The 16,740-nt window shown below is 42.4% G+C and overlaps 1 protein-coding gene across 4 annotated transcripts in view; it reads left to right on the top strand.

Moving 5' to 3' along the window:
• Nucleotides 1-16,740, top strand: part of LOC106962277 (homer protein homolog 3-like) — a 42,640-nt gene that overhangs the window by 17,822 nt on the left and 8,078 nt on the right. The window contains exons 6-10 of one of the 4 annotated variants that reach the window (XM_015056585.1): nucleotides 1,670-1,678; nucleotides 1,997-2,109; nucleotides 3,311-3,467; nucleotides 14,872-14,979; nucleotides 15,086-15,166. In XM_015056585.1, the coding sequence (XP_014912071.1) occupies nucleotides 1,670-1,678; nucleotides 1,997-2,109; nucleotides 3,311-3,467; nucleotides 14,872-14,979; nucleotides 15,086-15,166 (468 nt within the window). Of the gene's footprint in view, nucleotides 1-1,669; nucleotides 1,679-1,975; nucleotides 2,110-3,310; nucleotides 3,468-14,871; nucleotides 14,980-15,085; nucleotides 15,167-16,740 lie in introns of all 4 variants that reach the window. The other 3 variants (XM_015056583.1, XM_015056587.1, XM_015056584.1) reach the window with 3 other exon arrangements.

Raw genomic sequence — 16,740 nt, 5'->3', positions numbered from 1 at the left:
CGGTAGAAGCCATTTGTCTGTTAAATACTTAATGAACCATATTTACCGTGTTTGATGTTTGTTGTGAGTGACTTATACTCACAAAGAACGAGGTCATCAGTCCAGGTTTGTGGTTTATTGAATGTTCAGAAACTACGGCGGCTGTAAAGAGCCACAGCAAAGGTAAACAAAGGTAAAACAACCTGAACAGGTGAGCAACTGAAAACCACTCCACCTTTTTACTCTCTGTCATTTAAACACACCGGTTGCCATGGCAACCGCCACGGGCCGACCAGAGATTACGTTAAAAACATTCAGTCCGTTATGATATCAGGTTTTCAGGCTTGATATTTATTTTGCGATTATTAATAAGTGCTCCCCTGAACACATCGGTGGTTGAAGAGTTAATTTTAAACTCCTGCTCTGCTAGTTATTTTGGTAAAGGAACCTAAACGCACAGAATTGCCCAACACCTTGTAGAAAATTCAAGGACGGAGCTATGGGGGAGCAGGGGAGTGGCGGCCCACGGTCCGGGCCAAGAGGGGGTCCGGATGGGAGGCAAACTATGACTTCAGAGATTCAAGTCTGTATCACGTCTGATGAGAGCTGGAGAAGGTGGGCCCTCACCTGTTGAGTATGATGCATGTAGATTATATAGGGTGCCCTCCCCCCAGTAGATTATATAGTTGGCTGCCCCAGTCATTGTTGACTCATGGTTACTAAAAACTTTACAAGACCAACTGATTTTAGTGACATAGTGGGTGTAAAATATTGAATAAAACGTTGTGCTACATGACTGGCTTTATTTTCATTCTTGCATTTAACTTTATGACATACAAATTTACAAATTGATTGCCGATATTGTCTCCAAGTGTATTCTGGGTAAAACACGTCACCAACCATCCACACCGTCATCTTCAGTCAAATACTTAGGAACGGATTGTAAACTAGGTAGATTTTAGTATTTTTACGACAAATATGAGTGGCTTTTATTAGTACTTTATAAAATTATGTTTTCATGAACTTTGTTATTTGTTATTTTGGGAGTAAAGGGCCTGGTCATTAACCCCCCCCCCCCCACGCCGACTTGTTCCTTGTTCCGCCACTGCAGTAATTACAGAGATTATTAATTACAGAGATTATTATTTTTGTTGGGTCATTAATATGAACACATTGTTGATTTTATTTTTTGTTCTTTAATAAAGTTATAAACGTTTTGATAAGGAGTCAGAGGAGGACGTAGTTGTCTCAGTGTCCTGACGGCGTTCAGTTTGTCACCTACCGCCGAGATCAACATATTACACCCTGCTCTAGCAAAGCACCAACAGCTCAGAAACAATATGAAATGGGGAAAAAAGCTATTTATTAACTTAAGTCGTGTTTTAGATTGTTCTTGAAAAACTAATTAGTCACGGCTGATTAGTGGGTGCACAGTGAACCCATTGATGTTTTTTTTCAGCAGACAGCCGCTCCCTTCTCTTGCAGGTACTGCATACGCAGTACCCGACCGTACCTGCCTACTTTCACCCCTGGTTCTAACCTGTATCAGTTATGTCTGAAAATCCCCTTTTACTGCTAAAGCTGGTTCTCAACTGTTGTTGTCAGCAAGTGTATTTTGAAAGGGCAGTAAGCATGGTGTGGTTATTAATGACAAATTTCTTTGTTTTTCCACTTCCTGGACTTCATCCAGTTCTCACAGGTGAGTCTTGTTGGTCTTTATGAAGAAACTGAGCTAAAAATCTAAAAACTGACATTCACTTTAGTCAAGTTCTGAAACTTAATTTAGCAAGTATTGTATCGGCAAATTCCTAAGAAGTTGAGCTCATTGAGGACATCAACCTAACTTCTGAATGGTTGCTTCTCTATATTTTAAATTGAACTTTAAAAGTAGTTTATTAAAACTTTGAAAAGATTTCCACCTCTATAGGCAGTCACTTTGTTGTCCATTATAATGTACGTTCCATCAAGAGAGTCCATTTACTGACATGTTTCTCAGGACCTCTCGGATGAACTCCAGTCTCCCCCAGTGATGTGTGTGAATGGACCAGAGGACAAGCTGTTTCGCAGTCAGAGTGCAGATATCACTCTGGCCTCTGAGAAGGAGAGGATTAAGAAGATGCTGTCAGAAGGGTAATAAAATGGAACATTCAAACAAAAGAGCCCATCCACCCTTTCTTTAAACATTTTAATCTAGTTATTGACTCTTCTTCCTTTTAAGCCTATGGTCCCTCTGACTGTTGTAATAAATCATAAATACAGCATTACATATGTTTAGTCTTCAAATGCTTTAAAAGTGGCATTTTTCGCTAGAGTTTAGATTGATAGCTTGAGCCTGACCTGAAATTTGGATTGGGTCAAAATTATTTGCTTGATGATGGGGTGACGGGTCGGGCTTCTGTGGTGCATTGAATAATCCTACAATGCATACATACATGGAGACAGAGAAATACATAGCGAAAGCCAAAATGAAAAAAAAAGAAGACTGAATTGCCTTGTTGCTGAAAATGTGCTATATAAATAAAATTACCTTACCATGAACATAAACATTGAAATAATTGATGTTTCTAGTAATTACTTTTAAGATGGAGAGAGAAGAACAATAAAACAGTGCATCATACATCCAACAACAGTGAAAAATATCTTTTCATTCAACATTTTAAGACACCCACACACTTTTAAATCCCACCATTGAATTACCAAGACAGTAAAAGCGTCATGAATGGTTTCCATGGTAAATAGTTGCCATGGAAACAACTTTAAGCTTTCAAGATGTGAAAGGGGGCAATGCTCAGAAAAAGTATTAGAGATCAGAGTGCAAATTGAATGAAAATAAATCATTTTTGCCTGTACAATTCACTTTCACCTATAAATCAAAGTTAGGAAGACCTTTGTGTGCATATAATTAATGTTTTATATGTACACAGAATGTTTTTAACTGTATCTAAAGACGGCACAATTAATTTTGAAGAAACAGTAGATTTTGAAGAAAACAATATTTACTGGTTTGTGTAGCCAACATAAAGTATGCAGTCAGGAGAACATCTCCTAATCCACAGGACCTAGCATTTGTTTCCTATGTCGCAGCTCTAGACAGATCCATCTAGTCCTTGAAAGTCTTAGACTTTGATTACTTTGTGTTACTCATGTACTGTATTGAATTGGAAGTATAAATCTGTCACATAACAAAAAGGTTACAAATTTAAATGATCTAAGATTAATCCAGCAATGTTATTTTCCAAGCTTTAATAGTTTAATGAATGTTGAAATATATTCATCTTAAAGTATTTGATTTTTTTTTTTTAAATATAAAAACTGCCTTTGTGTCTTGCAGATCTATTTGTGAGATTAACCTGGAAGCTGAGCTTTTCACTCTACAGGACAGTAACTCTAAGTTGGTGGCGGCTTTGCATGAGGCCAACGCTAATGTGGAACAATGGAAGAAACAATTAGCAGCTTATCAGGGGGAAACTGAAAGACTCAGAGAACAGGTAAACAAAATAATTGTATATGGGCAACAAAAACATCACATCCCAATATTTTTTATTAATTATGTAACACTTGGGACAACATTATGCTATTTGCTGTTGCTTCAACCTTCCTCAGAAATCACGACACTACATCTAAAAAAATCACTGCTATGAAAAGTTCAATATTATTTCTCACTCTTTTCAGACCCATATATTATATGAATTCATTAAAAAAAGAGTGAAATATTTCAAGTCTTGCAGATATTGAAAACAGTGTTTCTATTTCATCCCTACTGACAGACAGAGGTGATGTTTCAAGCATTGAAAGATCATTCTTCCGCATGCGCAGGTTGAGTCCTAATGACAACAAAGTCTCCTGTAACCTGCTGGGACAGGTCACCCGGCCTGTGACCTGTCCCCAGCAGGTGACCGGGGACACCTGCCTGTCATATGACCCGGTGTGTCACATGACTCGGCAAACAATCCCTTTTGTTCTACTCGCACGCAGGTGTGTTGAGTACAGGTGTGTGGTCATGTGAAGCTGGTTGCTTCTGTGTGTACCACTGTTATCCTAACTGCTTGTTGCTGGTAGCCCCGTGACCGAGTTTGGTTGGAGTAAGTCTTGCCCTCCTGGGGCTGCACAAGCTGTTTTCACCTTTACCAGATCTGCTGTCGCCGCTGCGATGACTGGTAAGTTTTGTTTTTCTTTTCTATAGCAGTAGTTTACTATTCGCTTTAATTTGCCACATTATTTGCTGCGGCTCTTTTGACTCACCGGTGGCGTTTCTGCTCGTGCCGAGTTCGTAGCCTCTACGGGGTTTTCCTGCAATGGAGTTGCCAGTGGCGTTTTCTGCTCGTGTTAACTTCTGGTTGTTAGCGGGTTAATCACGCTTTTCAGCTGTATGATGCTGGATAATTTATGCTGCTTGACCTGTCTGGCTCCGCTTCAACCCGACGACGGGCATGACTTGTGTCCCTCCTGTCTCAGTGTGGAACATCTCAGGCAGGCACTGTCGGACAACTCTTGCTCCAACTGTAGCGTCATGCCCCAGTAGGAAAGGCTAGATCAGTTGGCTGCACTGAAGCAGCCTACTGACTGGGCAGGCACTGCGCCACACAGTCCGTTGCCACCGGGACAGGCAATGTGCAAACGGCCTACTGTTTGCACATTTGCACTACTGAAGTGAGCCAGATGGACCGTTGCAAGGAGGTTGTCCACAAGAGTAGATCACCTCACTACTGAGCTGGCCCAAATGAAGGCTCTCCTCCAGTCCTTTCAGAATGATGGTGATTGCGGCGTGGCTCTCCCTCACGAGCAGGATGAAACATCAGTCAGTGATGACGATGCTATTTCGGTGGCAGCCTCTGGTACCATTTCTGTGAGGACCTTCCAGAGCGGGACTCCGGGGCCTTTGGGTCTGACTCCATTGCCTCCCAGGAGGATACGGGGGAGTCTGTGACAGCAGCAGTTTGAACGGCTCTTGCCCGTTTACAGATTGGTGTTCCTCAGGCCCAACCTGCAGCTTATAGCCTTCTTTAGGCGCAAAAGATCAGAGGCTGCTTTTGTGGTTCCTCCCTTGGAGGAGTATATATGGGAACTACATGCTTGCTGGTCAGACACCAAGGCATTTTCACGTCTGACAATGGATGGCAGCACCCTGGCGTCCATGCAGGAGGCACCCAGTGTTGGCTTGGGGCAGATGCCAGCTGTGGAACCAGCCATTGTCTCCCTTATTATCCTACCTGATGAGACTTTGCAGCCCAATGCCTGTTGGGCTTTGGGCTGCATCAGTAATGCAGCCTAAGTGCTGCATTACTGATGATTTTCTCTGTAAGGCCTACGACTCTGGGGCCCGCTTGGGATGGTTTGGGAACTCTCTACCATCTGATGCTGGCCCTGTCTTCCTCTTTGGAATCCATTCCACTGGACCACTCCACCCAAGGTCTGGCTTCTCTGCAGCCTTTTGTTCTTATGACAAGAAAGCTTGGATGCACACTCTCCACACTGGTTCACACTCGCCACCAGGTCTGGTTGGTGCAGTTGCCACTTACTGAGCATTGTAGGAGGACCCTCCGGGCCCTGCCTGTAGTTGTTGGGGAACTTTTTGGCTCTGCAGCACTGGACACCTTGGACTGTACAGCTCAGGTGTCTTGAACAAGGCAGCAGCTGGCAGGGCTTCACGGATGTGATCACCAACCAGTTGGCACTTGGGCAGCTGCAGGTCCTTCACGGAGGTCCTCTCACCCATCTACTTCTTTCATTGAGCCCCAGGGTCTGGTGCCAGGTCATAGATCAGTCCAAAGACCTGCTCCAGATCAGGGAAACCAGGCTTGAGACCAAGCTGGGGCCAGATCATCATGCCCATTTCGAGCCACACAGTCTGGCTGGCCTCCTCCCAGGCCCTGTGAAGGCCTGGGAGGACCAACAGCCGGCCCGCAGATGATGCCTTAAGGCTGGCTGTTGGTTATTTTACCCCGGGACAGCTCAGTTGCCCACACCCCAGACTGGTGGGTATTGTCCACCCTGTCCCAGGGGTACCGTCTTTAATTCCGCTGCTGGCCACTGGCCAGGTCAGGATGACTGTGATCTGCGACCCGGTGAAGGCACGGGCACTGAATCAAGAAATCTGCACCTTGCTGGTCATGGGAGCTATAGTGCCTGAGGAACCCCTGCTGGATCCAGGGGGCTTTTATTCCATGTATTTTCTGGTTCCGAAGAAGACCGGGAGTCTACATCCAGTCTTGGACCTCAGGGGCCCGAATGTGTACTTGAAGGTCATGCCTTTTCATATGCTGACCACCAATGAAGTGTTGCAGGCGATTTCCCGGGGCAATTGGTTCACTTCCATAGACCTCAGGGATGCTTATTTTCATGTCCCAATCGCTCTGCCCCATTGACGATTTCTTCGTTTTGCTTTTCAAGGGAGGCACTTCCAGTTCAGCGTCTTCCCATTTAGACTTTCGCTGTCTCCCAGGGTGTTCACCCGATGTGTTGCAGCGGCCCTCTCTTCTCTGCAGGCACAAGGATTGAGGATCCTCCCATATCTGAATGACTGGCTCATTTGTGCCACGTCACGGGAACAGGCGATTCGGAATACTCGGTTAGTGCTCCATCATGTGGAATGTTTGGGCTTGCAGGTGAACATGAAGAAGAGCAATTTGACTCCCTCCCAGGGGACCGTCTTCCTGGGCATGGCACTGAATTCCGTCTCGATGACTTCTTGCCCGTCGCCCCAGCGGGTGAGCGGTATATTGGGCATGCTCCCAGAATTCAGGCGGGGCATGGCACCACCTCTTGTGCGGTATCTTCGACTCCTGGGCATGCTTACGGCAGCATCCGCCGTAGTACCCCTGGGGCTGCTGTCATTGCGGCCCCTCCAGATGTGGTTGAACACCTTGAATCTGGACTCCACAAGGTACGCTCATCGCCGCAGGAGGCTTCGGGTGGGCCCTCAGTGTCTTCAGTCTCTGTCCCAGTGGAGGGTGAAGTCGTTCATGACACAAGGGGTCCCGCTGGGTTCCCTCCCGTGTCGACGGGAAGTTGTTTACAGATGTGTCCCCGACGGGCTGGGGTGTAACCTGGTGGGGTCAAATGGCACAAGGGACATGGTCCCAGTGGCACAGCAGGGAACACATCAATGCCCACGAAATATGGGCTGTGCTTCTGGCTCTTCAGAGCTTTATTTCGGGCTTGCAAGGGAAGAATGTGGTGTGGTGTGAGCTCAGATAACACCGCTGTGGTTTTTCACATCAACCACCAGGGGGGACCAAGTCAAGGAAACTGTTGTGCTTTACTCAGTGGCTTCTGACCTGGACAGCTCCATACTTGGCCAGCCTTAAGGGCAGCCTACGTCCTGGGGCCACAGAACATGCCAGCAGATTTTCTGTCCTGTCAGAAGCCGCTTCCAGGAGAGTGGAATCTTCACCAAGAGGTGGTGGAGTGCATCTGGAAGGTCTTTGGCAGGGCGGATGTGGACCTCTGTGCCTCAAAGGATGCGGATCACTGTCCCCTTTGGTTCTCCTTGGACAACACCAGTTCTCTGGGCCACAATGCGATTGCACACGACTGGCCTTGGACCCTCCTTTATGCCTTTTCACCATTCAGTCTACTTTTCAGACTCTCCTGAGGGTTCGTCAGGAGGGGCACAGGCCCCCTTCTGGCCAGCGAGGACTTGGTTTCCTCTACTGCACGAGCTGAGCTCCAATTTGCCAATGCATTTCCCCTCCAGGAGGGATCTTCTTTCCCAGATGGGGGTTCGGATTTTGCACCCCAACCCAGACCGGCTTCAGCTCTGGATTTGGCCTCTGCAAGGCAGGGGTCCATTTTTTCAAGATATGCGGGGTCAGTGGGGTGTACAATGGGTAATGCCTGGGCACTATGGTCCGTGTGTTTTCAGGCAGTTTGTTTTTTCGTTTGAAATCAAAAATGAGAAAACGAAAATAGACTCATTTTTTCACTTTATGTTTATTAAGCCAAAATCGGAAATCAAATTTGTGGCTTGTTATCCGATTTTCCATTTAGTGCACAAAACGAAAATGGAAAAACGGGTAACGAGCGCTCAATTTCAATTTTCACGATTTAATTTTTGACAAGCGGTCTGACCCGGAAGTTCTCTCTGTCTGGCTTACACAGGGGCCGTATCACATTATGCAGGCTGCAGGCGGACAAGCTTATTCGTTTCAGGCTATATACTGTAGTATTTTCTGCCAGCCGCAAGTCAGTTTAAGTAATGCTCCTGTGAGAAACGAATAATACTGGACATCTGGTCACCGAGAAAAATGGTTAGCCTGAGTTTTTAGTTTAGTTTTTTTTTATTTTGAAAGGCCAGAGCACCGGGGTAGTGGCTTTCCACACCATCCTGCAGCCATTCCTGTCTCTGGACCAGCGAGATGGCCACCATTGCACTGCGCCACCAGTAGCGATAAATAGAGGTAAGTACATTATTAATTTGACACAAAAAGTTGTTTTAAGATGTTTTTAGGCTAGAAAGTAACCCCCATAGCTTCATTTACACATGCAGTTTCTTTGAAATATACTCCAGAGTTTTCGGAGCAGCGTAGCTCCACTAACGGGGCCAGGCGGCTCCAAGCTCAGTGGCCGAGTGGAGTGTATTTACCCCGCTAACTGCGGCCTGATCTTGGCAAGTCACCTTGTCGTATTCTGCTGCTTGACATCTGATTGTAGCGTCTCAAAGTGTGATATGAAGAGTTTAATGAGTTTGCATATATACTGTTTGACACGTGTGTCAAAATATAATACTCCTCTCTGGAGAGTTTGATACTTCTGAAGATGTTAGTATCTTCTAAACATTGACACAGTGTTCTCTTCCAATACGATTTACTAATATTCCCTTCCTCTGATTTTTTTGTAGTTTGTAAATTCATTATTTGTGTGTGTGTGTGTGTGTGTGTGTGTGTGTGTGTGTGTGTGTGTGTGTGTGTGTGTGTGAGAGAGAGAGATATATTCTTCCCTTCGACTGGCTTCTTATGTGCAGTGTGAACTGTTTTTAGTACTTATTTTTTATTGTTTCATAGAGAATCTCCCAGTGATCCTCTTCCTCCTCCTGACATTGTTTTCTTCACCGTCTCCTCATCTTTTATATACTTCAATTGTAGGAATATTTTTTCATGATTCCTCAAACATTGGCTGAATATCTGCTTGTACGTTACTGTAATAAATACATTTTTATGAAAACATTTTGTCTCCATTTATTTTGTAAGATTTGAGTTTAAAGCTCTAACTATATATAGGTTGATACAAATTAAATATGAAATAATTCTAGTCCAGAGCTAAGAAATAATGGAAAGAATCAACTTAAAAGTTGTTCATTATGTTTAGTCAGTTGAGTCTAATAAGTTATAAGTAAATAGAAGGGGACAAAGGTTTTCATTTCTAATTGGACAGTCATACTTCACTGATAAAAATGTGAAAAAATATTTTGAGGTGTTAAACCACAGAAGAGGATAAGGGGCCTATAACATTCTTCTAACACCAACTGATGTGCAAGATATTTTTTTTTAGATTCAAGTTCGAATTCTGAGATTAAAGTAGGAATGATGACCTTTTTTCTTTCCCAAATCCTCTTCCGTAGGCAAACATTTATTTAGTTAAGCTTTTAATAATCTAATTGGCACATTATTTCAAACATTTCCTACCTGGTAGAAATAGATACATTTTTATTGTATATTTTTGATAACATTTTCTGAATCCTTGTTCATGACATGCCAGATTACAATTGGTATGCTAATGCTATTCAGAAAGGAAAAACTTAAAAAAATAAAGGGTTTGAATGGCAGAATGTTCTAGTCATGGTTTATGAGTCTTTTTAAACCAGAGCAGATTAAAGGTCGGTAAAAATTGGGCAGACTAGTCCTTTAGCCATTTACTGAATCGGAAGCAGCATTTATAAGCCATTAGCTTCATATACAAAACAAAGTGGGAGTATAAGGCTTTCTGTATGAAGGTGTCATGATCAAATTAATTACATGCCGATTTGGACGAGTGTAGAAAAACAAACTGTGCCGGACAGAGAGAACTTCCGGGTCAGACTGCTTGTCAAAAATGAAATAATGAAAATCGTAATTGACAGCTCGTTATCCATTTTTTACATTTTCATTTTGTGCACTAAATGGGAAATCGGATAACAAGCAAAAAATCCGATTTCCGATTTTGGTTTTCTAAACGGAAAACAACAAAAGTCTATTTCCGTTTTCTCATTTTTCATTTCAAACAAAAAAACGAACTGCCAGAAAATACACGGACCCGAACCGTTATCCGATTTCCCATTTTGGTTTAATAAACAAAAAACGAGTCTATTTTTGTTTTTTCATTTCAAGCGACAAAAGAACTGCCTGAAAATACACTGACTCACCATCCACATGAGCTGTCTATGCTAACAAGTGGGTGGTCTTTGCAACCCAGTGCTGGGATAAAGGGCAGGACTCGGTGCAGTGTTCAGTCTCTGACATACTGACCTTCTTGCAGGCATGACTGGATAGGGGATGGTCTCCGTCTACTTTAAAAGTGTACACTCCTGATCAAAAACTTAAGACCAGTCAAAAAATTGCAAGAATTTGTATGTTGCACTATTGGATCTTAAGAAGGTTCTAAGTAGAGCTTCACAATGTTAAAAGAAGAAATCAGCGTAAGAAACAAAAACTTTTGAGCGGGGAATTAATTGAAAACTGCATTTACACTCAAACATGATTTTTTTCAGCTGATCAAAAGTTTAAGACCATAACAAAAAAACAAAACCCAAAACGGAAATCAAAGTGTAAAAAAAAAGGACTCAGTAATGAGTAGCTCCACCATTTTTGTTGATGACTTCAAACAATCGTTTAGGCTTGATGCCAGTGTTTCCAGGAGGCTAGTGGGAACGTTGCTCCAAGTGTTGAAGATGGCTTCACGAAGGGCATCCACTGTCTGGAACTGATGTCCATTTTTATAAACTTCCCTTGCCATCCATCCCCAAATGTTCTCAATTTGGCTTAGATCCGGGGAACATGCAGGATGGTCCAAAAGAGTGATGTTATTTTCTTGGAAGAACTCCTTTTGTCAGGCGGGCATTGTGAACTGCAGCATTGTCCTGTTGAAAAACCAGACGAGGGCCCTCAGTCATGAGGGATGCCCGCTGCAACATCTCCACATAGCCAGCTGCTGTTTGACGCTCCTGCACAAACTGAAGCTCCATTGTTCCATTGAAGGAAAACGCACCCCAAATCATGATGGCGCCCCCACCACTGTGCCGCGTAGAAAACATCTCAGGTGGGATCTCCTTGTCATGCCAGTAACGTTGGAAGCCATCAGGACCATCAAGGTTAAATTTTTTCTCATCAGAGAAGACAACTTTCTTCCACCTTTCAATGTCCCATGTTTGGTGCACCCTTGCAAAGTCCAAACGGGCAATTTTGTGGCGTTGAAGAAGACGTGGCCTTTGAAGACGTTTTTTGTTTCTGAAGCCCTTCTCTCGCAGATGCCGTCTGATGGTTATTGGGCTGCAGTCAGCACCAGTAATGGCCTTAATTTGGGTAGAGGATCGTCCCGTGTCTTGACGGACAGCCAATCGGATCCTGCGGCTCAGAGCTGGTGAATTTTTTTTGGGTCTACCACTTGACTTTTTTGTTCCATAACCCTCAGGATCATTTAAAAAATGCAAAATGACTGTCTTACTGCGTCCAACCTCAGCAGCGATGGCACGTTGTGAGAGGCCTTGCTTATGCAGCTCAACAATCCTACCACGTTCAAAGTCAGTGAGCTTTTTTGCTTTTGCCATCAGGAGGTCTTGACAGTGTAAAGACTTGACAGAAAATGACATGGAATCCAGATTTTTGCACAGCTTTTGGCTTTTAAAGACTATGGTCTTAAACTTTTGATCAGCTGAAAAAATCATGTTTGAGTGTAAATGCAGTTTTCAGAAAATTCCCTGCTCAAAAGTTCTTGTCTCTTGCACTGATTTTTTCCTTTAACATTGTGAAGCTCTACTTAGAACCTTCTTAAGATCCAATAGTGCAAAATGCAAATTCTTGCAATTTTTTGACTGGTCTTAAGATTTTGATCAGGAGTGTATGTGGCTGCTATTTCCTATTGGCATGTTGAGCTGAATGGTTGTTCGGTGGGCTGAGACAAGGATGTTGTACTGTTTTTGAGAGGTGCTTGGCATTTGCACCCACCCAACTGCCCTGTGGCACCGGCGTGGGACCTTTTTCTGGTGCTTGAGGCTCTGTGGTCCCTCCCATTTGAGCCCTTGCCATCTGTGGACCTCAAATGGCTCTCACTGAAGATGGTGTTCCTTTTGGCGATGGTTTCTGCAAAACATGTGGGGGAATTGCAGACTCTCTCGATAGCTGAGACCTGCTTCAAGTGGAATCCAGATGTCTCAGGTGTTACACTGTGGCCTGATGTGGCAATTATTCCTCAGGTGTCACTGACAGCAGGCAGTACCCAGCCGCTCCATCTTGCCCGGTTTGACACCTGATGCTCCTCTGAACAACAGTGCCCTATTTGTGCCCTGGAGACATATATCAATGCCATGGCATCTTTCTGAAAAATGAATAGCCTTTTTGTTTGCTTCCTGGGTTCCCGGAAAGGTCAGGCACTTTCTAAGCAGCAACTTGCACACTGTGTTGTGGATTTGATCGCCAAGGCCAATGCCTTTCAGGGCCGGCCACTGCCGGCAGTAGTGAAGTGCCACTCTACAAGGGGTCTGTCCCCGGCAGGTTAATGACAACAAAGGTGACTTTGTATAAGAATGATCCTTTGCACAAGAATGATCCTTCAGTGCTTGAAGTACCACCTCTGGCGGTCATCCGAGATTCATAGAACTGTAGTAACTTTTGTTATCCCTGATGCTGCTGCATCTTTTCCTATAATACTTTCTTATTCTGCTCAACTTTATATGCTTGGATACAGAACTCTGAGAACGGCCACTTTCTTAAGCTATGCTCTCTTGTGTATTCCCATCTTTGTGGAAGGGCTCTGGGACTGTTTTCTTCAGATTTGCCCAGTCAGCAGTTTTCCCTATGATTCTGTATCCTATTGAACCAGACTGAGAGACCATGAAACCTTTGCAGATTTTTCATTTTTCAGTTTTTGACAATTTTCTGAGAATCTGAATTTTGGCTTTCATTATCTGTAAGCAATAATCATCACAATTACAAGAAATAAAGACTTAATATTTCACTATGTACAATAAATCTTTGAGTTCCACTTTTGGAAATGAGTGACAAAAAACAACGAACCTTTTCACAATATAAAATTTTTTGTTGATGTACCTCTATATAGCTGCATTCAATACATTAAATTATTGAAAGGTTAATTTATTTCAGTAGCCCAACTATTTAGGTGAAACGCATTATATAGATTAGACAAAGATTGATGTTATGAAATATTTATTTCTGCTATGATGATGATCTGTGCAAAGCTAATAAAAACATAACATTTATTATTAGAATATTACATCATACCCACAAAAACATTTTTAATTTTGTTTTAAAAATATGGGCCTAGAGAAAAGTACATCTATTAAGTGATTAAAGGTTATTTTCAAAAGGTGATTTTAAAAAAAGAGAGGGAGAGAAATAATTCTACCTCAACAAATACATTCATACGATTGAGGGGCCTACATCTGTTAGATTGAGCTAGTTCTTCACTTTTTGAGCAAGGGGGCCAGGTGGTTGAAAATGGTTCAAGTCTCTAGGGTGGATAATGTAAGAGAGAGAGGTTTGTAGGACAGCAATATCCTACTTTCAATGGCCCAGTTAGGAGAAAATGAAAAATCACCAATGGGAGTGGTTATACACTCATGTCACTTTTTTCTTTGCTCCTGCTGCTCTTCCTTATGTGTACAATATACTTTTAAAACGGTCCACTGTGTTGCTAAGAAATTTTCTGGGGTTTCTTGCCTTTCTATTTGTTCTTTTTAAATGTGCTCAAGTGGAACTTTGTCGACAGCTAATACTTTCAACAGACCTTGAATTATCCTTGTTCATCCTTGTTTAACTCGAAGCGGTCTTACAGGGAGAGTCTATAATGAAAGAAAATGGACTAAATTTATACAACAATTTTCTACTCATTAGAGTCACATTCACCCACTTATAAACATTCATACACTTTGCCCAGGAAGAAGCTGGAATTGAACCTGCAACTTAAAGATTTCAAGACTCATCCCACTAAGCCAAAGACAGCCGTAAAATGCCACAAAAGGGCATATTTTATCTAGTTCAGATGCAAAGATGTTTTTTTTGTTGTTTTTTTTTCCACTTTCAAAGTCAGCAGAAAGCTTTGATGACTGACATCAGTAGCAGAGAAACCTCACTGAAATTACTTGAATAGTTTTGTTCCTGATGTCTGGGCAATTACAGTTGGCATTTTTTTCTTGCTCTTTAATTCTACTTATTAAGGCTTCTCCGTTTTAGCACACTGTTAAAGGTGATCTGTCTGAAATTCTTTTATCACTATGTACAATTACAAGGGTCACCTCTCACAAAGGGAACAATTATTTAAGAAAGAAGCATGGCTTTATATTGATTGTTTTCTTTAATTACTTAAGAATGATACTTCTGAATATGATAAAGATGCTTTGCAAATGTTTTTGAGCAGATTATGTACAGCCTTCCATTTTCCTAAAAGTGATTTTAAAAATAGTGGATTGAACATCCTAAAGTCCTGACCACTGAGACATAAAACACACACACACATATGTAAGCAAGCATGTTAAGATGGCTTGTTTTCTTCATATATGTTCCATCTGTATGCCTCTTGATAATAAAAAGGACCAGCCAAGTGGAGAGTTGTTCCACATTTTAAGGAGTTTTTTATTTTTTTTTTTTTTACTAATTTGACATTATAACCACCACTTATTGTCTCCTATTTGCATTTGACAACATGAATTTGTAAAGCCTCCTCACTTACGAACTGTTATTTTAGGTTTCTGAACTAGAAGCCCATGGAGGCCAGGGACCCAGCGAGCTGCTGAAGGATGAGCTAACCCAGTCCCTGGAGGAGCTGGAGGCCTTGCTGAAGGCCAAAGATGAGGTTGGAAAGTCCCTCATATTTCCTCACCGTTGAAATAATTATCTGCTCCAAGTAATGTGCACATCACAATAAGTGATGCAATGTGTTCCTTTCATCTGATTTTCAGGAAATTCACATTTTACAAAGTAAGAAAGCAGAGTACCATGAGATGGAACATGAGCGGGATGAAGCCATTCTCAGATTAAGGGTAGGCGTGACAGACAATGAGCTAAATGCATAAGTACTAAATAGCCAGGTGTTAGATGATGCTCAACAGTAGTGAGGACACTTCCTCTAATGCGCTAACAGCAGAGCTAATTATTTGTTTAGCACTTTTCCAAATGTGCTAAACATTTAAGCATATTTAGATTTTCCTAAATTAATTTTTTAAATTCTACAGCACTAATTTACTTTGCTGTTTTGTAAACTGTTGAAGTTTTAATTATCAACTGGTAAGAATTCTTCAAGTGGTTCACATTGCAAAATTTTAATATTGTCGGGGGATAAAAGACCAAAGAAAATTTAGCATTTCATCGTACAGTGTATGATGTCCAGCCACATGGCAAGAGCAACACACCACACACAAACCCATTTCACTTACCAACATTCAGATGTCAGATGGGAAAACTCACAAAACCTCTCAAGACCAAATTTGAGCTCAGAGCAAACAAATATGGCCAAAGCGACGACGATAGATTTTGAAATATATTTAACAGAGCAAAAAAACAATACAAGAATGTCTCCAACATCTACAGGACTATTTGGTGCTCGGTGGCAAGTTTTTGTTTTCTCTGTATCTTTTGTGTACATTTCCCTCACTTTGCTTTCTGATTGGCTACCTGTCACATTCAACAAGCTGCATTTATATTCGTCGTCTGTAGGGATGCTCCAATCAAGTTTTGTCCTGCCGATTCTGATACTGATCCTCCATGAGGGCCGATCACTGATAACGATCACATAGATTGGTTATTTGTTTTTCTATTTAAGTATAAATGCTATTTGATCTGGCAAAATGGAACCATAAAATTTAGAGTGTTTGTTTACTCTAAATTCATGTATGATATAGTGGGATTTTCTGTCTGGAATCTGAATGTCAGTGAAAATCGGTTTGTGTGTGGTGTGCTCTTGCCGTGTGGCTGGACTCCACACGTGGTACAATCAAACACTTTATACCCATTTTCTATACACCCTTGTCCCTTGGAGGGGTCGGGAGGTACTGGTGCCTATCTCCAGCTAACGTTCCGGGCGAGAGGCGGGGTCACTCCGGACAGGTCGCCAGTCTGTTGCAGGGCAACACAGAGACACACAGGACACACAACCATGCACACACACACACTTGCATCTAGGGACAAATTAGGAGAGGCAAATTAACCTGACAGTCATGTTTTTGGACTGTGGGAGGAAACCGGAGAACCCAGAGAGAACCCACCATGCACAGGGAGAACATGCAAACTCCATGCAGAAAGACCCCAGACTGGGAATCGAACCCAGAACCTTTCTCTGGGTTCGATTCAAGGCAACAGCTCTACCAACTGCACCACTGTGCAGCCCCCCTAAGATTATACATAAAGTCAAATAAATATCACAATAGTCTACATCAAAATACTCTTAAATAAAAAAGGAAACTTTCATTCAAAGTCAAATGCAAGTTGCATTCAAATAAATAACCCTGTGTCACTAAATCAAAACTGCCTGATAGCATGGCTAATTGTTTTGTTTTGGTTTTGATCGATCGTTATGACCAAGTGGTGTAATTCTGCAGAACACACATAAGAGGCAGAG

Source organism: Poecilia latipinna, unplaced genomic scaffold (genome assembly GCF_001443285.1).
Source record: "Poecilia latipinna isolate Pla-1442-1.1 unplaced genomic scaffold, P_latipinna-1.0 Scaffold1393, whole genome shotgun sequence".
NCBI classification, from domain to species: domain Eukaryota; kingdom Metazoa; phylum Chordata; class Actinopteri; order Cyprinodontiformes; family Poeciliidae; genus Poecilia; species Poecilia latipinna.
The sequence above is the reverse complement of the archived record's forward strand: the minus strand, read 5'-3'. Positions and strand labels throughout refer to the sequence as shown.